This window comes from Cottoperca gobio, chromosome 10 (genome assembly GCF_900634415.1).
Source record: "Cottoperca gobio chromosome 10, fCotGob3.1, whole genome shotgun sequence".
In the NCBI taxonomy this organism is placed as follows: Eukaryota; Metazoa; Chordata; class Actinopteri; order Perciformes; family Bovichtidae; genus Cottoperca; species Cottoperca gobio.
Window position 1 is genome coordinate 15,565,929 of NC_041364.1, and position 22,601 is coordinate 15,588,529.

The 22,601-nt window shown below is 41.4% G+C and overlaps 1 protein-coding gene across 3 annotated transcripts in view; it reads left to right on the plus strand.

The window, feature by feature from the left end:
• frmpd3 (FERM and PDZ domain containing 3) overlaps positions 1-22,601 on the plus strand; it is a 73,381-nt gene that overhangs the window by 40,214 nt on the left and 10,566 nt on the right. For 2 of the 3 annotated variants that reach the window (XM_029441667.1, XM_029441668.1), the window contains exons 3-8: positions 17,426-17,538; positions 17,703-17,857; positions 18,032-18,134; positions 18,415-18,460; positions 18,950-19,054; positions 21,666-21,773. In XM_029441667.1, coding sequence (XP_029297527.1) covers positions 17,498-17,538; positions 17,703-17,857; positions 18,032-18,134; positions 18,415-18,460; positions 18,950-19,054; positions 21,666-21,773 — 558 coding nt within the window. In that variant the 5' untranslated portion in view covers positions 17,426-17,497. Of the gene's footprint in view, positions 1-17,425; positions 17,539-17,702; positions 17,858-18,027; positions 18,135-18,414; positions 18,461-18,949; positions 19,055-21,665; positions 21,774-22,601 lie in introns of those variants that run through there. The other variant, XM_029441669.1, reaches the window with a different exon arrangement.

Sequence of the window (22,601 nt, forward strand, 5' to 3'; positions counted from 1 at the left end):
TGGAGCATGAAATAAGCTTTCCTAGGGAACAGCGAAGGCGAGATGATGTTGCTTGCTATTTCTTAATTAAGTACACGCAAAACTCTCATCTTGAAATCAGAAATGTCACCTCAGAGCTTCTGGCTACTGTTCCTGTCCTTCCTCTTGGTTATGGCTCTTAAGTAAGATGCTGGCACAGTGGGAGTAACGCAGCACTTGGCCATACTTTTAATAAGACACTCTGGGTGAAGGGCTCTGTAGCTACAGCGGGTCATTCATTATTTTGTAATCCTAAAGATAAACCCAAGAATGCAATTTTGTGAGTGAAAAGAAAAGCTCATGCAATGTATCAATTGTCAAACGACAGAACATTTTTGGAAGAGTTTCTCCTTCTACCTCTATATCACACCCAAGGATGTGTGATGTTGTTGTGAGTGATGTGTGTGTGTGTGTGTGCATGAGTGTGCTGTGCTCTGGACTGTGATGAGCCGAGAGGAAGCAGCTCTGTGATAAGAAAGATATCGATGTTCAGCACCTGCCTTCCTGCCTGCCTCCTGACTGACTTACTGCACAGGCAGATTGCATGAGGAGTCCCCTCTCATTGTTGAAGCGAAAATCCCCAACCTATAATGACGAAATAAAGTGTATGGAGACTTTAAGGCTCGGTTTTGCCAATGAATGCATTTTTTCCCAGCGTGCCGTGAAAATGTACTACATCAAAAAAAATGGAGTTAAAATGGAATTTTCATCATTTGTTGTTCTCACTTTAAGGATGAGAGAAGAACAGTTGTGTCTTTGAAGATGAAGCAGCCCCTAGACTCAAAAACAAACAATTGTGTTTGAACCCTACAAGCCTTAGTACATTTGTCACCGTGTACCAAGAAGCTGCAGTCATTTTGCTGACAGGTTAGCTTCTGTGAGTATAGTTATATGTCTTTCAGCTGTGCTCTGCCAACTCTGATCTTGTGTTCCCAATACATGCAGATCCTTTTATTATTTGGACACATACATAAATATCTTGTGTCTTCTGTAGCACCCGACCTATTACCGTGAATGTTTCGTAAGCACATAATCTTTCTTTCTAGCCACCGTTTGTGCTCTGTTTGGTTTGTGTCTGCATCTCAGTGGAGCAGCAGAGAGAGAAGGCTGTGAATGTTATTTAGTTCATTGTATCACAAAGCAGAGCTGTTGATTATCTTAATGCAATCAGACATTTGTTTGTCCTGGGTTCAGAGTAAAAAGCTTGAGCATACACTTGTGTGCCTGCAAACATCTCTGGCTCCAGATATTGTTACCGTATTCAATGCATCACTTCCCGTTTCCTCCCACACAAACCATTCACAAGGTCATCTAATTGACCTACCCGATCGCGGACTTCACTGCAGCTCCTTCCTACCGCTGTTTTGTAACCTCTCAGTGCCCATGTCAGAACACCATCCTTTTTGCAATTAACTTTGCTTTCTCAAACTTCACTCACACACATGGCTGAGCACATGCTATCCACACAGTGTTCAAGAGTGGAGGAGATGAGTCTGACGAGGCAAGCTGCAGCACACCTCTAACACACTCAACACCTTAGTGACATTTACGAGTCCTCTGCAAGTCTTTTTTTTTAACATAAATGTGAAATGTAACATTAAATGTTAGAGGGGTCATTATCGGGATCTTCCACCACTTTATGACAGCCTTTGCACCTAACTATGAAAAGATGGATACATTTTAGTGTGTCATCAAAGAGGTTGAAATGGGAAAATAATAGAACAGCTGAAATGACTAAGAAATGATGGGCTTACACAAAAGAGACCTATGCTTGTTATCTGTGACTAAATTAGACTTGTATTCATATTTTTCCTCGCCTTCACTGTAGGCGCAATTAACCACTGTACGCCATACAGATGATTATACTGATTGAACCCTTCAAATGGTCCTGCAAAAGGTTCGATATGACAGACCACCCAGAGCATTACCTGCAATCATGTTGATTATCTCCACATTCACATCGATTGTCATGTGGATGCACATTATCGATCGCAACCCATTAACAGGGATGAAAGTGCACAGTTGCAGCCTGATTCCTCACAACTCAAGGCGGAGCAATCACTCAATGAGCCACATAAACCTGCAAATAAACATCTGTCCACATGTACACTTTATACCAGGTGCCCTCTTTAAAATGAGTTTAAAGTGCATAAAACAGCATTGATGCTGCTGGACTGTTCCCGAACAGAGCTGCAGTGTTACCGGGGTTATAGAATTTTGTCAAAAAACAAAGATTTGGTGGTGAAATGATCAATATTTCATGGCTGCGGAGAGATATCATTATTGATTGAAAGCAGTGGCTTAGCGCAAAGAGAAATTCATTGAGCATACTTATTTACCCTTTGTAAGATATCAAGGGACCATTTCTTTCGAATATTGAACACCCTGACTAAAGCTAGCCAACGAATTACACATGACAATGAGAACCGCAACAAGGATTGCACGCAAGCAGCGGCTCTGCTTCAATGTAGTAGTCAAGCTCTTTTAGATATGTGCACCACAGCATGCTACATATTCCTGTCTGCTCTCCTTTGCCCAAGGTGCATTAAATGGATTAAAGAGCAGCAGAAAGCAGACAGCATATTATGGAGTGTCACAAAGTCCCTGGACCATCTCACCACATCAAAGATGTAAGATTCAAAACTCCAGAGTAGATAGCATCTTCTTCATTAAGCAGCTTTGATGCACCACTGTTTGTTTGCTTTCTGCCCAACATAAGCAGGAGTTACCGCACTCACATGGGAGAAAAGATAAGAGGAACAATGCATTCAAATATAATGGCCAATAAACTGTGTTGAAGGGGAAAAGATTATGTTTCTCTCCACAGCTTTTGGTTTTGGTTTCACGGCATGATTTAAAGTCAAGCGTAAATTAGACACAAAGAGTAGGCCCGTGCTGTGTCAATCTCGGGACCCAACGACGCTGAGCATCTGGGACCAAGACTTCGCTTTCCGTGTGGCAGTCGATTGTTTACAGTCCGTTTAGCAACTTCAGACGCAAGACGATGTCTACGACCATTAGCCAGTTTAAAAGGTAATAAAAAGCTAACTCATCGTCAGACGATAGCAGATCTCTCCACACGGACTGTTTACCTGCAATTAACCAAAGTCCGCTCAAACGTGATTGGCCAATACTACAAACGGAAGCGCTAGAGATTCTGCAAATGAATACAGAATGTAAGTATGTCGGCTGATTTTTTTCTGCGCAATTCATCACAATAAATTTGCAAAACTAAGGATCTCTGGTATTGTTAGAGCATTTTCAGACCAAGCACACAGTGAATAGTTTGCACGAAGTAGAACTCACAAGGAAGAGCAGCACACAAAGATGCTAATGAGGATGCTACGAGCTACATTGAAATGTATAAATGCACAATATGACCTAAATATAATTTCTACAGTACTCTGCCATGCTTGAAGTTTTTCTACTAAAGAGAGTATAATTACATAACTCAGAGAATTCAGAGATGCACAAAACTAACTTTTCTACTCTTCTAAGTAAAATGTTTGGCTTTCTGAACTCCTGCCTCCTGTCAATGCCAAGATCTGATTGGATGGATGTTGTGGAGCTCGGTTTGTTTGGAGTCAATGTCAATGTTACTTTTAGCAAAACCTGTTGCAAAATAAACGAGCTGCAAGCTACTATCACTCATGCAGCTGGCAAAAGGAGCACTGCAATGGAAGTAACAGCCTAAAACCTTGGCAAATGTTTTCTGCTTTTGTTGTGAAACTCTTGGTTAAGGTCAAGAATCTTAGGTAAATGGAAAACAGTAACATATCCTGTCTCTAAAACTTAACAAAGACCACATTTTTTTCAATTACATTAACTCAGTGCTTTGAGTAAACATAACCATAAAAGGAAAGGAAGGAAAACTAATTAATTAGAATATCTATTAAACATAAAGTGGAATGATTATACTACAGTAGAGATGATGCTGCACTACTCCTAGGGGGGGGGGGGTACTGCAGCTGCAATGGATGCTGATTGATTACACCCAAATACAGTTGATGTACTTAATAATAAAAATGCCATTTGAATTTGTTCCTTTCTTTTTAAGTCAGATAGATGGAAAGATGTGGTTTCGAAAAATGCAACAGAAAACAGAGACAACAAAAAGCTGCACAATTGCCGCACAGTGTTGGACCTTTACCCAGCTGAGGCAGGGGCAGAGTGTGGCTTGGCTGAACCCAAGCAGGCAGGCAGCAGGGGCACGGCAGCTCAGCAGGCCTGATAATTACAATCCTGATGGAGCGGCCACTTGGTATTCTCTGCACACACACTAAACATACCAGCACTAGATAAGTCAATGGTAAGAGAGTGAGACGGAGGGAAAGAAAGGGAAGAAGAGCTGCTGCAGAAGCTCCCAGGAACAGCCGGACACAGACGGTAGGCTGGGTTACAAATCAACCTGAGCCCTCTGACAGATAAAAAACAACATGCTATGCTAAAGAACCAAATCGTACATATAACTGTGATGTATAATATACACATTGAGTGCAATACACAAGCACTCTCCTGGCCAGAGAGAGCTGTTGGGGAAAAGCAGCTTTAGAAGATGCACCTCAGCGAGTAATGTGTTAGTGGGACAGAGCAGGTCAGACTGGATGTTGTGGTTAATGAAGTGTTGAATACACACCTCGTCATTATTACATGTAAATGAGAGGTATGGGAAGAACTGTGGTACTAAAGGTTGTTACAGCAAAGCTTATTAATATCATCTCTTAAGGTACTTATGTTGCTGTGTGCAAAATAGACCTGGTTACATCCCTGTGTGTTTAGTAAAGCAGAATCCATGAATTGATATTAGAGAGAGTAAGTTTGAATATTTGTGATATGAATAGGTGAATGTTACAAAAACAGGGGGAGGGAAATGAGCTGCATTCTGCATTCTGCACACTGCGGCCGAAGAGCACTTTATTGGTAGTAACAAAAGGGCAGAGTTGGGAGGGGCGTGTGGGAGATATCTCATGGATGGTAGCAATAGGAGGAGGAGGGGGAGGCAGCCATGCTGTACTTCGTAGAGAATGAGTGTTACTCTGTGTCGTTCCGCTGTCAGGCGAGCTGCTGAGAGCTGTGTGCTTCACTGAAGGGTGACAGCGGAGAGACAGAGCCACACTGCTGCTGTCACGGTCACTCTGCTTCTCAGTTTTCAGCTGTGGGCAGCTGGCTGGTGCAGCCGGCTGCAGGCTGCAGGCCCTGAGCAGCTAATCATGTCATTTTCACTACGTAAGTGAAAGCTAAAGCTATTAGCTAATAGTATCATTTATACAACCCTTTGCACAAAGAATATGGACGAGGCTGGAATTAATTTAGCAAAAGGTCAAGTGTATTAGCCTTTGGTGATAGCTTGGCCACACTGCCAACTCTTAAAAGTTCTGTCTTATATACAGTATTTATACAACTTGAAAGGTTAGGTCAGGAAAATAACTGGAAATACAGATCAGGAATTAAAGTTGAAATAAGGACACAATCTCTACAGTCCCGTCAGCGTACAGGCTGGTTGGTAGACTTCGGGGAGAGAATAATGCTACGCAGGCCTGACTTTCTTCTTCCAGCTTCTGAATGATGAATCAAATGTAGTCAAGTGGAACCTCCTGAGCCTGAGAACATAGATTCAAAATAACCAGCCAGGGAAACTGCATCTCCACGCTATCTTAGACGAATTATTGAACTATGACGGCTGATTTTTTTCTTCCTGCGCGGCAATTTCACTTAGGAAATATTCCTCATCGCTTATATCTCTGCTCCATATTTCATTTTACATATTTCTGCTTTACTGCCTGTGGCTTTATTTATTTTTGCACTTTTCTTTCCCACCACCACCACATCCTAATTCAGTCAGGTATATACACACACACAGAAGTGTTGGTGTTAAGATGTATTCCAGATTATGAACATATGTAAGCATATTATTTACTTCGGTATTATTTGGCACTTTTGCCTTTACATTCTCAGTGTGATTCACATTCATTGGACTAACAAGCAAACATCTTACGCAGCATATCCCACAGGGCAATTAGGGAATGGTTTTCTGTGTCTGCCTCTCATTTATACTGTATGCATCTTACCTTCAGCAGACCACCGAGTGTGCCGTTACATGGATGGGTAAAGTGGACCCAAATGAATGGTTAAGAAGATTGCCTCTGTGGTATTCGCCAAGCCCCAGTGATATGGAAATGTAGCTCCACACTTGGCTGCTTCCACCTCCCTCAGTTGAAAAGCCTATTCTCCTACCTGTAATCTAGATGCAGCTCATACTGGACAGGGATTATGGCATTATGTAAAGTATGTAAAGTATGTAAAGTACGGGTATGCAAATTGTTCTTGATTTCATGTCAAGTTGTGAACGACCTCTGACAAACCGGAATTTGGAGAAATAAAGTGCTAAGTCTCTATTTCCCAGCATCAGATCATTTTATAGTGGCTCCAGTTTAAATGTATCAAGAGCTAAGAAGGTGACTCTGAATATTGTATGTATATTGTATAGTTATAGGAGCAATGCAAAGGAATAAAAACAAGAAGAATGCTGACATCGTGTTAGCTTTCATCAGACAGCAACGTCATGTTTTCCTTGACCTCTATAGGGGTGCCGCAGTCTCTGGACAGCAATAAAGCATGCTCCTTGCCCTCTATAAATATTTTCTTTATGGCCGGGGAAGTGAGAGAAAGTCGTAACAAGCTATTTCATGGATGAGCTGCATTTCTTAACCTAATCCACCTTTTATCAACCAAGAACCTGCTCAGTGACCTGCAGAGACCGTCAGGGCTGAACATCTGTTTGGCTAACCTCGTCTACCAATCGTTTCTCAGTGACATATCGGCACTTAACCACCGTGCTGATCCATCACAGCTCCCTGTCTCTCCTCTCTATACATGTCTGTCTGATCGTCTGTATGCCAGATAGAAGGCCTAACTATTGATCCCAACTCTATGAAGCAGGCTCAAGGTCTTTAAAACTAAAGCTATGTTTTAACTGACACTGGCTGAAGGAGAAACCCGCTGTCAGACAAAATCTTGTCACAGTGCGACAAGGTCTGTGCTGAGCTGTGGGGGCCCTCGACTGTCATTGTTAATGGTGCAGCTCCGTAGAACTGAATGATGTTCTGAATGTGAACTGCATGTAAAGCAAATCACTGGGCTCGATGCAGGAGCAGCTTTTTCTTTGCAGAGAAACACACACGCACACAAAAAAACACTCCAAATAGGTATGCTCATGGGCTGCCTATGATCCTACTGTAGCCTACTGGTGACCATATTAGGCATAAGGCCTTGCATTACTACAGGAACTGATAGTGTCCATGTGTGCCTGTGAAATCAACAGTTGACACGACTGCAATTATTGTTTGTATACTCAGTATGTTAAGCTATGCAAGGCCTGGTTTTGATTTTTGCTATTAAAGTATGATCGTACCTGGTGATTCGATTAAATAGTTGAAATGATCAATGTTGTTAATCATTCAGGAAGAATGGACAGCTTTCATATAGCCCTTTTCCAATCTTTTGCGATCACTCAAAGTGCTTTACAACACATGTCAGCATTCACACAGAGTCAGAGGCTCCATACAAGAGGCACATCAGCTTGTCAGTAGGGATAACCATTCACACGCACTCACACAGGGGATCAGGAGCTGGGGGATTGAACCACTGACCCTTTGACCGGTGGACGACCACTCTCCCTCCTGAGCCACAGCCGATCCTTCGATAGCCTCTTGACATGCTGAAATCTGATGTTTTTAGCTTGTTACAGGCATTTCGTTAGCATTTCAGCCCTTGGTTGCATATGGTCGATTGTTTTCCTCTTTGGCTACTCTTAAGCAGAGATGTTGTGGTGTGAAGTTGGTCTGCAGACTCTGGAAGGTGAGATATTAATTTCCATGTTGTGGTGAAGGACATGCGGTGCGATGATCACATAAATAATGTAGGACTGAGTCAGAGGAGCGGCTTAGCTCAAGACCAAACGGGTCAGCCATGTTTGGACAAGTGGAACCAGGGAAGTCTTCCAACATGTGGCCAAGCAGATGTAGCTTTTTATCATATTTTTATGTCAAGATGATGGAGATTTTTTTCCCCCCAGTGAGAATAACAGGATGCCAACTCCTGAGTTCGAGGGTTGGTCTGATCATGTTTTTAGACTCATTTAGTGCTAGCAGATTTAACTAAAGCTCAGACAGAAAAGGCATTCAACACTTCCCCCTTTACAGTAGATCAAATATAAGACGATAGAAAAGATCTCTAGCCTGTGTCACAACGAAGTAATAAAGATTGATTTAAGAACTCTCTATTGGTACATGTGAATAAATCATTGATGTGCAACACTCGCATCTGTTTACACTGTTCAAATAACACTGCAAGACATAGCATGAAGAGCCTGTCCGCCGGCATTCATCTTCATTTGTCTTAGTCGAGGAGCTAACAAAAACAGAGTAGCTCGGAGAGGAGAGAGAGAGAGATGTGGAGGGAGTTCATTTCAGGTAAGAATGATCAGCTTGTTAAAGCTACAGCTTCCACAGAAGTCCATTTCTGGAGGAGGGTTTATTTTCCATGTTTGCTTTTGATGCTTAATGGTATTTGGAGAGGAATACGAAATGATGGGCTGTATCCTCCTCAAGGGTTGTAAACTCCATTGTGAAGAAGTCACATCCACTCCAAACCCCATTCACTTTTTTAGATGCATCTTAACCTTTCACCACCTCCAAGACAATAACACCTTGCTGTTCTGAGTTTGTATCCTCGTGGTTGTTTGCACTTATTGTAAGTCGCTTTGGACAAAAGCATCGGCTAAATTAAATGTAAATGTAATGTTGTAGAGACACAATACACAAAACACATGGGGGAAAATCCCATATCCAAGACCCAGGGTTTCTGGTATGTATAGTCTGCTGGTCATTTCAAGACTTGGTGATCAGTGGTCAAGTTCTGAGAAACCCAACCAAGGATATTGTAGTGATGAGTCTTGTTGCCACTTTATAATTACATGCCGTTTTCTCAGATCCTTTAGAAAAAATACTTTCAGTCAGATGTCCCGTCCTGTCAAATGGGTTTACAATACCCCTTAATAAACATCACCTGTCATGTTCCAGATATGTTCATTTGAGTCAAAAGCTGGACTTTATAACCGTTTATTCAACACTTTCAGCTATTTTGCTGTCTTGGTAACTAATATTCATGAACTCTGAGCTAAAGGTGTTACAGCTGACAAACACAGAATCAAGTGGTGGAGAGGCTTGTCACTGCAATGACAATAGCTGGTCCAACTTGAAGGTCAGCCCACTAAGTGAGCCTGAGCCGTTGTTGTTGCTAGCTAACCCCCTTCACTTTAACCGGGAACGGGAACCTGGCTCGGGTCCTGAGGAGTTGTAGCATTTATTCTCGGACAAATATCCTAAACTGTACACACACAGCACTGCTACGTTCACAGCTACATTGTTACTGCTGACTTCCTACTCACAGGCAGACAATCTCACAATTGCACTCGCTAGCGTTACACACACACATCCGACACATCTAGTTATTCTTTAAAGGAGTTTGCTTTAAGATTTAATAAACATTATTTGAATACTTTTCTGTCACCTTAAGCCCGGCTTTGCAATACACGGGCGGAAACGCTGCACACATAAGCATGTACTATAAGACGGCTTGTTCATGCATACAAGGCTGTAAACACACATTTTTGTGATAAAACAAGAAAGGTGAAGAGAGCTCAACAGCTCAGTCCACTTACTGTATACATTGCATGGACAATTTCAACACAAATTAAAGATGCTCTCGCTCTCCTGCATCAATCACCACTCAAGCGGTTGATTTTACCCACAGGCACAATACATTTTCAAATGCTTTGGCTGTTAGAGGAGAGAGACCAGGTGGTGACAGACAGACAGACAGGCAGAGAGTGACATAGAGAGGGGGGACAGGGAGATTAACAGAGAGAAAACAGTATAGGTGGGCAACAAGCTCAGAAAGTGAAAGTGAGAAGCCAGTCAGTAGCGCTCGCTAAATGAATGCCATCTGGCCCAACCAGGGAGGTCATTTGGGTAGAGAGGGGAAAGGATGCAGGCATGCTGGCAGACAGGCCAGCGGGTGAACACAGCCAGAGACAGACAGAGTGATGGATCCTGCAACTGCACAAATCTTTTTGTCTGTATTTCATATGACATAACTGACAATTGTGTGGAGCAAGCAAGCCACCAGCATGTCAAGTGAGGCTTACAGAGATTGCATTTTTATTAGTTACCTGGTAGCAGGGATCAGAGGGGTTGGCTGGAAATGATCTGCAAGGAGTGAGAAAAATCAGAGAAAGCAGATTAGATGCGAGATACAGTGAGCAAGTGTTACTGTGAATTTCAAAAAAAGAATGTGTATGTGTACGCACGGGTGTCACAGTGCACATATGATTGAGAGACTGAATAAAACCGCATAGTGAAAGGAAAAGAACAGAAGAGGAAGGATTTGCAAAAAAAGACAGAAAAGCAATGTGAGGTACTTCCAATCAGTCAAGGGACTGTCTAAGGTTTTAAATTATACAATCCTGTAGATATGAGAAGTTTATCAGTAAGTTCAGGACTGACTTTCAAACATCAGCCTTCACTCTCCCCACACAACATATTGGTTGTGTTGTCCTGCAGTATTTCTGCGGAACTGGCCGGGACAGCCTGCAGTGACAGGGAGGATTAGGCCCGGTGCCGATGGCTTCATTTGATTGGCTCGCTCAGTGCAAAGGCCCGTCTGTCACCACAAGTCACAACCACAAATCCTTTAAAAAAAACAGCACAAATATTTAGATTTTATCACAGCTATTGAAAACAGATTGAAGACAGTGCTGCCAGAATGACTTTCATGTTTGCAGCATCATAGAGGCCATACCCGAGACAGAGGTAAGAGAGTATCTCTGTCCAGGAAGGCTCATTTCACAGTACACTGGGGAGATTAGTGTGTCCCCTCTTTCACAATCCTAACAGGATTTTTGCAGATTCAAGGATTTGCTACATTTGATACGAAATGTTGGCAGCCTGGCTGACAGGATTTCTCAGTGATTGAATAGGAAGTATTTACATATGTATGTAAAGTTAAATATAGCAATAATTGAAACTAAAATATCTATAATTTTTATGCTGCATATTATATTTTCCAGTGTTTGTGGCTCAAAATATGTTCGGCTATAAAACCAAAAACAAGTTGTTAACATTGCAGTTCTCCCACAACCTCCTCTACTGCAAAAAAAAAGCATATCTAACTTGGAAACATGCTAACACTGACTGAACAGTGCGAACGCATGCACACACACACACACACACACACACACACACACACACACACACACACACAGTTCAGCATTCATCACTTCGTCGTACTTGTCTAATATAGTAATAATTTGTGAAATATGACACTCTGCTGACAGCACATTATGATGACAGCTGATTATGATCAAACCCCGGCCCTCTTATGTGAACGCGTTCACAGCCAGACTGAGAAACCCTGGTTTATTTACCGAGTTGAGAACCACCTTCGTAGGACCGCTTAGCGGGATTGCGATTGTTAGAGGTAGTAAAGCCAGATAACAAAGACATCCTGGGTATGTTGAACTCGCTTCGTAGTACAGGCCTATGCTGGACAACAAACCAAAAGGCTGGAGAGACGAGTACCATCTGGTAATCTTTGTCTTACATGTGGATCGAGTGCAATGCATTATGGACAGTCTTAAGACCAAACTCTTTGCCAATGAGGTAATATCTCAAAGTGACTAAAGCCCATTTAATAGATGCATAGTGGGGCCAGACATTTCCCTCAGCCATTATATTAATTTGAAACAAATTTCCTGCATTTTTATATCACATAACCTATTTGATTAAGTCAAGAAACAGTCACCTGCTAGTTTAGTTAGATTAAGGGTGCTATGAAAACCAACAATGTATCAAGAAAAAGTTTCAGAGCGACAGACAGAGTTTCCCCGTATCCACAGTGACTCACTCCGACCTGCGGGCGTGTGCACGATGAGAGAGGGGAAGTAGAGCTGCTGTGATGCTCTGTCTTGTCTCTGTGCGCTGCCAATGTCCTCTTTTCGCAAAACAACCTTGTGAGTTATGACTTTGTTTTTCACTGCATGAGAAATGTCAGTTAGTAATCAGAACTGATTGGCAGGCCAGTCTCACTTGGCCAGCAGCTGAAGAGGCCTGAGCTAGAGCTTAATTTTTAACTGTTGAGTATCACTTTTCCTTTGGTAAAGGTTTTCGGCTGATGTACTGCACAGACAGCTGATTTCCGTCCTCTCCTTGCAGAAGCACAGCTCTGAGTGCTACTCGAGAAGCATCTGTTAGAGTGGAATGCTGTCCTCCATTAGCAAACTGTGATAGCTCAGACTCAGACTACAAACAATAAGAAACAAACCGTGAACACGGTTTAACTGAGCAAAATTCAACGTAGCACAACTTATCCTAACTAAACAGCATGTGCACACAGCTAAACGCTGACATCCGACCTCCTTAACAGCCAACAGCAACTGCTTGAATAGACCTTCAATCTACAGGAGTCAATCTAAGCTGTACCATTCCTTCAGATACATCCAATGTCTCTGTTCCTTGCTACTAACCTCCAAGTAAAAACACTTTCTAGTTGCTCATCATATAACATACATTTGCAATCTTACATAAACAGATCTCAATCAACATAAATAATTGACCTCCCCCCGTACTTGGTCTAACGCAGTGACCTCACTAATGATGTCATGCAGTGTATAAATAAAGGAAGTGGATACGCACCTCCTCCTTTTGTCTCTGGGACACATGGTGGATATGGTAAGTAGCAAAGAAAGAAAATGAAACCTATAAAACTAACCCAATAAAACAATAACTAACTTAATAAAGTGCAGTATTTTATTTTAACCAGAAATGGTAATGTTATATAAACTTTAAACCAAACACAAACCTGGGATAGAATGTTTGTGCAAACTACAGATAAATGATGGAAATATGGCTAAAACAACATGCTAGCAGCTCTGTTAGACTGTACTTTAAACTAAATGCTAATGTTAGCATGCTAACATGCTGTTGTTTTGCCAATGTGTTCACCATTGTAGTTTAGACTGTTAGCATGCTATCATTTGCTAATCAGGACTACAAAGAAGACTGATGGGAATGCCAATAGTTTTGCAGATATGCAGTAATGAATCAAAGTATTGGAAAAATGTAAATGTTTCAACAAATGATGGTGCTAGAAGTACAATCAGGGGATCACAAACTTTATTAGGATTCATTGACTGGGGACAATGAATGTCTTAAACGTTCATCCAATAGTTGACAAAAGAAGACGTTAGTGCCACGTCGCTAGCATGGATCAAACTTTGTCTCTAAATGCCTTTGATCATAACCGGCCTATACAGATTACTGCAAACACTGCTGCCATCCAGAGCTTCAGTTTACATCACAGCAATCTACAATTAAAAAATGTAAGTCCACTCAGAGCAGTTTTCTAATATGGTAAAGCCACAAACTGCAATAGAGCCATATACAACTATGTTGGCACTAACTCCTTAAGGGAAAACCAATATTAGCTTGAATTGACAAAATGCCAGCACAGATGCATTCTTTATGTTCATGAATTATTTAGCCAGCTAGAGGATCTATGCTCGGCCTGTTCTGTCTTTCCATCATAAATAATCACTGAGATAGTACTCACCTATTGTCTGGCTTCTCAAGGCAATGATCCAATAACATACGGTCACTTATGGCGCTCGTCAATTTCCAATTAGTCCTGCACAACTCCCAAGTTTCTGCAGTTGATTCCTCCTGATTCAAGTTACAATTTCTAATTCAAGCATTTACCAGACAGTTAATCAGCGATTAACAATTAGTGCAACAGTAAAATAAGTGAAAATTCCTCAAGCATCAACAGGGTTTGTGGCCAGATAATTCAGTGCCATGTGGAAGTGCTATGCTAATTGGCACTGCAATAGACTTTTTAATTCTTATTAAGCCATAATTAAGAATCTACATTCAAGATGCAGCATCCAAAATGCTAAGCCGCATATTCCCCCATGCATGTGGGGATATGCTAAACTAATTAAGTCAGAATAATGTTGCACAAGCAGAAATGTTGTATTAATTTACCCTAAATTGCGAAAATCCATGTTGTCCCGCTCACGGTCATCCATAAAAGTATGCCTGTTGACAAGTTTCATACAGCCTATTTCATTTCATTAAGGATAGGATATATGGACATATGCACAATGAAATAAGGCGCTCTTTCTTTAGCATCCACACATCCTCTATTAGCCAAGGTTCACTCTGATTATTCCAACAAGGAGTAAAAACTACCACAGTGCAGTCATGTGCAGTTCAGGAAATACATTTAATTGAAAAATAAGTAAAGTAAAAAAACAGCTGAGCAAAATGTGTTGGCTGGCAGCAGGGACAGTAAGTGTAATAAAACGTAAGACGGCTACTGGAGAGGCAACTTATTTACCCTCTCCTCAAGGATCCTAAGGGGTATGTCTAATTTTCCGGAAAAGGGCTGCAGCTTTCAGGCTTTACTATTTGCATTCACAATGGCTAAGATGTACTTCATTTTTGCTCTCAGACTAAACTAATTTGCCGTCTTTCACGGCAAATTTCCTGCAGAGCCCATCCGGTCTCCACAATAGCTACTGCAGCTATGGGCTGTCACGCTCTTCACCAGCACAACTTAGATGGGGTTGAGGTTTCTCTTTATTTGACTGGCAATTCAATCCCAGAGAAAAAAATTAACATTATGTAATTATATGTAACTAAGAACATTTAATCATTAGTTAGTTTGAATTATTAGCCGTAAGGAATCTGGGATTCATCTCAGACATAGTTCTCAATTGAATGTGACAATCTGCCCGTTCTATTGTAACGCCATCCTTGGAATTGATTGGAAGATATTTGTATTGGTTTATAAAACATGAAATGTTGCTGACCTTTTAAGTGCATGTCTAATTATTGAATATAGAGTGCTGCACGAGGTCCAGAAACTTGGAGTTGCTGATTGAAGTACTTGATTTTGGTTGGCAGTCTGAAAAGTATCCAAGACACTGATGGTAGCTTGTAAAGTCTTTATCAGGGTTGGTTATTGATGCATCGATAAAGCATTTTTAATTCACAAGCCTCGGATGCTTTTCAGACTGCCAACCAATACTTCTATTAAAAGTAAGATGGACAGTCATTTGTTTTTTATTCTTGCACGTCTGACATGTATCTCAATAGGTACCTGGCATTTCTTAAAATGTTTTTGAATTGTATCTTGTGCGGCTGTACCCAATAAACTGGAAGCTGGTTGTAGAAGTGCGTGTAAAGACGGACTGACTGGTTAACGATGGCTTCGTCTGTCACTTCCTATCTGATCACACTGGAACTGAAACTATTCAGCAATGTTGCTGTATGAAATGCAGGATCCCTCCAAGTTAATGATAGCCCTGTTCGAATGCGATCCTGGGAGGATAATGAGTAAAAGGTAATTCTTCCCAGACCCCGAGGGCTGGTGAGCTGCTGCAGATTGGGACACTGGAGCGGAGCAGGTATGTGAAGGCCTGACCTCTGGTGCCCGAGGAAATGTTGGCATCTGGCCACAGTGGCTGCAGGGTGATGGAATAGCGTCTGGCTAGCCTTCTCTCTCCCTCGCAGCGGCCACATCACCATTCTCATCCACCCACTATCCCACCATGCACCCGAGCTTCAACAAGCTACCGAGAGCTGTAGCCATAGCAACGGGCAGTCCTGCTGATGCCCTTGGGGATCATTTCTTGACAGAATTCCTCGGTGTCCTCTCTCAGTAAAAGGTCTGCCCCTCTGCTGAATGGCCCTCTGGCTATCTCCAATACTCTCGCCTCTGTTGTGTTCACAAACGCCACACAACAAAAACAACCCGAGGAGGACGTATTCCTCCATTTCGGATTCAATAAGAGTTACGTATGCTTGTGTAACGCTGATGTCGCACTGCTCAATTTCAGCTATATTTCAGTTTTTCTATTTGACTTTGATACATAAAAAAGATTCACGGATTATCAGAATAAAATGAGGGCTCTGTGACCAGAGTGTTCACAACAAGGATATTTATTGTGTCTCCTTGCTGAGGTCATAACTTGGCTCCTCAACACTTGAGAGGAGTTGCTGAGGAGTTACTGACATTCATAATTACACACACCTGATGAACGGCTAGTCACTGGCACCTCCTTGAAGATTCAACAGAATGAGTGTCCTTCCAGCAACTGTAGAGGCAGACAGATGGTGGAAAGAGGAAGACATTAGAGGGACAGACAGAATGAGAGTAAATGGGGAGAGAAGTGCACTGTTAGAATCCATTGGCAGAATAAAAGGAGAAAATAATCATTCTCAATCAAAAACATCTAATCCTCTTTAGAGGCAGAACCAGCTGGAGCAGCATCATTTGTCACTACTGTGCACCTTTGATACAGACAGATGATCCTTTGTAAGTCAGCTGAATATTGAATGCAGACATTTTTATTCAAATCTAATCTTTTTAAATGATTAACATGATTGAAATTCAAAGCACACGTAATGTAATGGCTTTTTAGTCATGGATTGAGCTCATTCTGAAGCCTATCTAGGACGCATCAGTCCTCATCTGATACCATGATACAAGGTAGAGATCAGTAATGCATCACTGGAATTGTAAATGAGCCATGCTCTCCCATAAGCCACTGTTATCAGAAACAAGTGACAAGAATATGAATCTGAACTATTGACTAATGTAACTCAGCCTCCTGTTTGTTCCCTGGCTGTGCCACTCAGAGTGGTATTTTCTCTCAACAGTGTATCCCTGCATAATAATCAACACCACCGTTGTGCTCTTTATCTGTGTCTCTCTGTTATAGCCCATCTGCAACATTACCATCCCTAATCAGTGTCTCATCTTTAGTCAGAAATCATCAGAGTCCTAGATCACAGTTATGAGCATAAATATCTGGCTCTCACACAATCCATTTTTTTACAGTGATTTTTTTTCTGCCACAAACACAGAAACCCACGTGCCACATACACACTCACACTCAGTCTTTTGGTATACTTGCTTTCACTGCCTCCCACACAGGCATCTGTAAAAGGACATGTGTGGTTCACAGCACTAGCTTGGTCCACACTGGGAGAAGCAGATTGAGAAACTTTAATGTCTTACATGCTCTATAGCCGTTATGTTATAGGTCTTTGATTGTTGCAGTTCTTCTAAAGACAGGCCTCAAATGTTAGATGCTTTTAGCAATGCATATGCCTACATATTTTAATTTCTGTGATAAAATGCTTGAAGATGTGTTTAGAAAAGCTGTGGTTGCAACATAGAAAATGCTACAAGAGTAGCAAGAGAATTTTAGCACGCGGTGGAGAGAGCAAGGGATTTTATTTATGTGATTGCATCCTCTTGTCTCCTTTTATCTATTGTGCAGGTGAATGATTGCGAAGCAGAGAGCGGCCATTGCAGTGCGACCCTGTTCCATGCTGCTCCCTCCTCTCAGGGGATGGCCAAGGTCCAGGATGGACACACGAACGCATGTGACAGGTACAGTGTGCTATACATGACACTTTTACTCTGTCCAAGGAGAATATTCACAGCAATGAATAAATAAGGTTTTCTATTTCATCTGGTCTTATTTTTCACAAAGAAATTCACCTGGATATGTATTGTATCTATAATATGTGTGTACGTGTGTGTGTACTCTGCAGCTCTGCAATGTTAGAGGAGAGCCAAGATGTTATGGACAGCGGTACCCTGAGTCCTGCCTCAGCTCGACAGGTCACCATCCAGCGCCACCCGACTCAAGGCTTTGGCTTTGTTGCAGGCAGCCAGAGGCCTGTCATTGTACGCTCCGTCTCTGCTGGTTAGTGTGTGTGTGTGTGTGTGTGTGTGTGTGTGTGTGTGTGTGTGTGTGTGTGTGTGTGTGTGTGTGTGTGTGTGTGTGTGTGTGTGAGAAAGTGATCCTATGTAAATGCAATTAAAACTTTCCTTTTAACTGTATGTATGTGACCTTGTGCGCTTTCCCTGTTAACTGCAGACGGCCCCTCCTTTGGCAAGCTTCTCCCTGGAGACCAGATCTTGGCCATTAACGAAGAGACGGTGAGCGACGCGCCCCGAGAGAGAGTCATAGACCTTGTAAGGTAACATCCTTTACTGTCCCAGGAGGGAGGGAGGGGGAGGGGACCAGCAACACGGGCAAGTGGAAGTAATAGTAAAGAGGATGTGGGTGAAAAGGGTGGATCAAAAGGCACAAACTCTTTCTAATTGCTGGATACATCAACACAAATCTGTGGATGAGACGGTCCTTTTACAGCTGAAAGACAGTGAAGAAATGGCCGATATAAACCGGAGAAGCTCTCCAAATACCATGCTGTCCGTGGCGTTACCTAATCCACTCCACTCTTTGTTGTCTTTCCATAGACGCTGCAAAGACACTATAGTACTCACTGTGCTGCAGCCCCATCAGGTAGTATAATGGGACACTCACTCTCTTTCATGTTCCTCTCCTTCGAGATTTTTCTTACTCTTCATCAGTCTTAACATTTTCACTGTCGCTCTAAATCATACAGAAACATTGTACGGTATTATGATCCAACAGTAAGAAATGCATTAGTATTCATGGCCATGCCTACACGTTAGTTACTTCATTTTCAATTTCAAAATTTGGAACTCAGAGTCCAATATTCATATGAGTTATGCAGCAGTTTCGCAGGTATTTTCTTATCTGTTGGCTTTAACATCTTTTATGCTCAGACCAACAAGCACCGCAATGAAAAGTATTGAAACTTTTAGAGGTTGAGTTTCATGTTGACAGCAGGTTGTCGCATTGCAGCAACATTACCCAGGTCTCCAACACTTGTCTCTTTAGCGTTGTCAGTTACAGAGGCTTTTCTCTCATTACGTTTCTTCTTTCAAGCTGTTTCAAGAGTTCCTCTCGCTCTCTTCTTATCCTCAGTCACCTAAGTCTGCCTTCATAAGTGCAGCCAAAAAGGCCCGGCTGCGAACCAACCCGCCTAAAGTGCGCTTTTCAGAGCAAGTGTCCATCAGCGACCCAGACTCGGTAAGTTCAGCTCATCGTGTCTGTCTCTGACATGTGCATGCAAACACAGGCTGTTCCGCTGTCCCTCTCTCTCCCACTGTGCATTTCTTTTGTCTTTTCCTCAAGTAGTAGTAAGATTTGAATTATCACAAGAGGATCCTGTAACTCTTTTCGAAAGCATTCACATTTAAAATAAAAAAGGCAACAATGTCTTTCAGAAATGTTTGACAGTTGGTGTCCGTTCTAACCTGATTGCACATGGCAGAGCTGTCATGTTTTGTCAATTTTATGACCCGACTAATCAACATCTACAAGCTAGAGACATCTCTTATGTGTCTTGTGTTACACTATTTCACATTGTCCCATTAAGACCTGCTGTGTGGCATACATACGTCTGAGGCCTGACCATGTACACAAAATAATTACCAGGGGTGAGGGGGGTCAGAGAAAGAAGAAGCTATTGTAATTTTAATTTTTGCAAAAGGGATGTTCTTACGCTTTTGTCTTTCCCCATATTTCTTTCTTATTTTTTACTATATAAATAAAAAAAATCAAAATCAAAATCAAATAATTACAACAGAAAGACTTTCATGTGCACCATGGAGGTGTATTTTGCCAAATGTAGATGATATGAGCTGGGATGAAAATACTGTCGCGCCAAGCCCTTCAGCACAGAGCTGTCCCCTGTTCCCAGTTCTTTCGTTTGGTTGTTATAATAACAGTTTATGTAGCAGCTCTTTGTTCAGAATTGTAGAGTGGCTGTAATTTTAGCATTGTGTTATGTTTTCCCCAAATATATAATTTTCAAATATTGGGGGCAGAGGGTGAGGCAGTTTTTTTTCCTTAAGTGAAGCATGAGGTCCAAAGAAAACATTAAAACAGGGCCTTGCCTTTTTTTAATAAAATAAAATCCACAATTCAGCACAACTCTATATCACAATGATTTCTGTACAGTCCTTAATTCCTGATAGTTAATCAAGGATTTAGAGGAGGTTACACTGTAAATAAAGTGGGAGCACGAAGATGACAAGCAACAGACAATCAATAAAGAATCAGAAATTGGAGGGCAGGCTATTTCATCATTTTATTTTCTATTTACCTGAACTTAATGGAGGAAGGTAGAGGACAGGATTCCTCATTCCATGGACCACCAGGTCTCTGATAACTTTTAGATAGGCAGGCAGCTTGAGCTCGCATTTCATTACTGCTGAATTTACCATCCACTCTGGCCTGGCAGTACGAGTACATCATGTGAACCCAGAGGTTTTCTTTATGAGATCTAAATTAAGACTTTAGTTAAAGCGAGAGATATTCACAAAAAACAGCAAAGGCCATCAGCTCTAGTAATGGCTCAACCCAGGTCACTGTTGATGCAGAGATCGGAGGAAGCTGCTATGATTGGCAAATATCAGATGTTTCAGCCATCACTCCTGAATGCATAGCAAGACTGCTATTGATCATCTGAAGACTTATCAGAGTTGACCACTTAGCCTGGTGTTGATTGAGAACAAGAAAGGGGGGAAGAGATGAGGCCGTGGCATTGAGCTGTGATGTGACTCTCCTAACACTTTCCCTGTGTGTGTGACAAATTGACTACAGTTCACCCTCACAAAAGAACAAAGGTAGTGGCTTGTAATGGAAAGTGATAGACCTGTTTGTAGGATTTCTTCACTGGTTCAGCCTCACTTTAATGCTGCAGTATGGAGAAAAATCTGTTCACTTCCAATCTGCACAAAAGAACAGCTTGTGAGGCCTTCTGAATACTTAAGTTCTCCAAAAACAGAGTGCCGGGCATCTGCTGTGGACACAGTAATGCATTTTCTGAGATGTATTGTTGAAATGAATCCACATCCTTTTACTGTCATGGGTAATGTCTGCCTACTGTTCTTATAAATCCCACCATCAGATAAAAAAAAGAAATACAGGGAGAGGATAAGGATTGATTTTGTTTTGGCCCAGAATCATGGAGGATATCATCTGGGCTTCATCCTTAGCTATGTCACATTAAAACCCTTCGGTCTATCTTATTACATTAAGATACCTCCCATCCGTCTGATCATGACTGTGTTTCTTTGAAACGACATAATGGGAACTGAGTAATTTTCTTAAAAAGCCTTCAGCAAGATTAAAAAATAGGAAGAGAGTGCCCGTCATGTCACATCCTACCAAAAATGAACTGAACTGCATATCTAACAAATGCTTTGAGTAAAAGTAGTAACCTTGAATCGGGCCTCTCCTCTTATGCCTCCACTCACAAAACTCTGTCGCGTATGCTTTCAAACCCAGCATCCAATTATCCTTGCATTGCATGCATTTTGAATGGATGGACTGGAGAAATTGAAGAAAGCCCTTCTTTGATCCTGATACAATGCATGGGGGTGTGCATCCTGAGGCAGAGTTTGGCTCCTTCTCATACTGTCCAGAGTTCAGTTGAAGTGTCTCTCCATATCTCTTCTTTGTTTCTTAACACTCCTCCTCACTACTTGTTTTGCCTTGATGATAAAATGCATAACTACAATTACAGCTGATTGTGTTTGTAATGTACAAATAATATTCCTTTTTGTCCAATCCTCACACATACCATCATTTATATTACTAACCGAAAGCCGTTTTCTCCCTCAATCTCTTCCAGACAATGCTCAAGGACGACTCCTTGCTACTCATACCAAATGTGTTGAAGGTGTTCCTGGAGAATGGACAGATTAAGTCCTTTACATTTGATAGCCGTACCACTGTTAGGGTATGTATTCACTACAGCTGTGCACATGGAAAAAGAAACTGAATTTCAGCATTATAGTGATTTTTACATAAAGCTATAATCCATTTTTTTATTAACAATAGATTAAATGACTTTAATGTGTAATGTTGGCCCGTAGTGATGAAACCAGAGGTAGTTATTACCCAAATCTGCAGTCCCTGTCAGTTCTATGGAGGGTTTTAGAGCCAACTTTACTGTTTTTGTTCATTTTCAGGCTCACCGCTCTAATCAGTGGCATCTTTCAGCAAAAAAGCGCTGTAAAGATTAAATACAGTACCTGCCCAGCATCAAAAGTTAGCGATTAGCGGGAGAACATAGTCGAGCATTAAGCAGCTAAAGAGCCACATTTCTCAGGAGCTGGTAAAGATCAAAACAGAGTTTGATGGAAAGTGACTCCAAATGAATGATATTTTAGGTAGGAAATGTTTAATAAAGTGATAATATGTTAAGGTTGTACCCTTAGTTGGCAGGTTTAACATTTAGCCATATATTGTAAATACACAAAACATACTATTGTTTGGATTTTTAACATTGTATATTATAATTATTGATTTGGAACTTAATTTAGAGCGATTCTCAATACAACCCAGACGCATATGATTTTCTACATATATCAAGGTCTGTGACAAATCAACAATTTAACCATAAATAGCTCAGGCCAAATGTCCAAATAAAAAGAATACATTTTCTTGAAAAAATAAATTGAAAAAGCTGCTTAAATTTTGTGAAACTTCAATAGTGCAATAGTTTTTGGAATTTTAAATCTCAGTTTTGTGATTGATGTATTCAGTCAGACAGAGGTCATTTCTG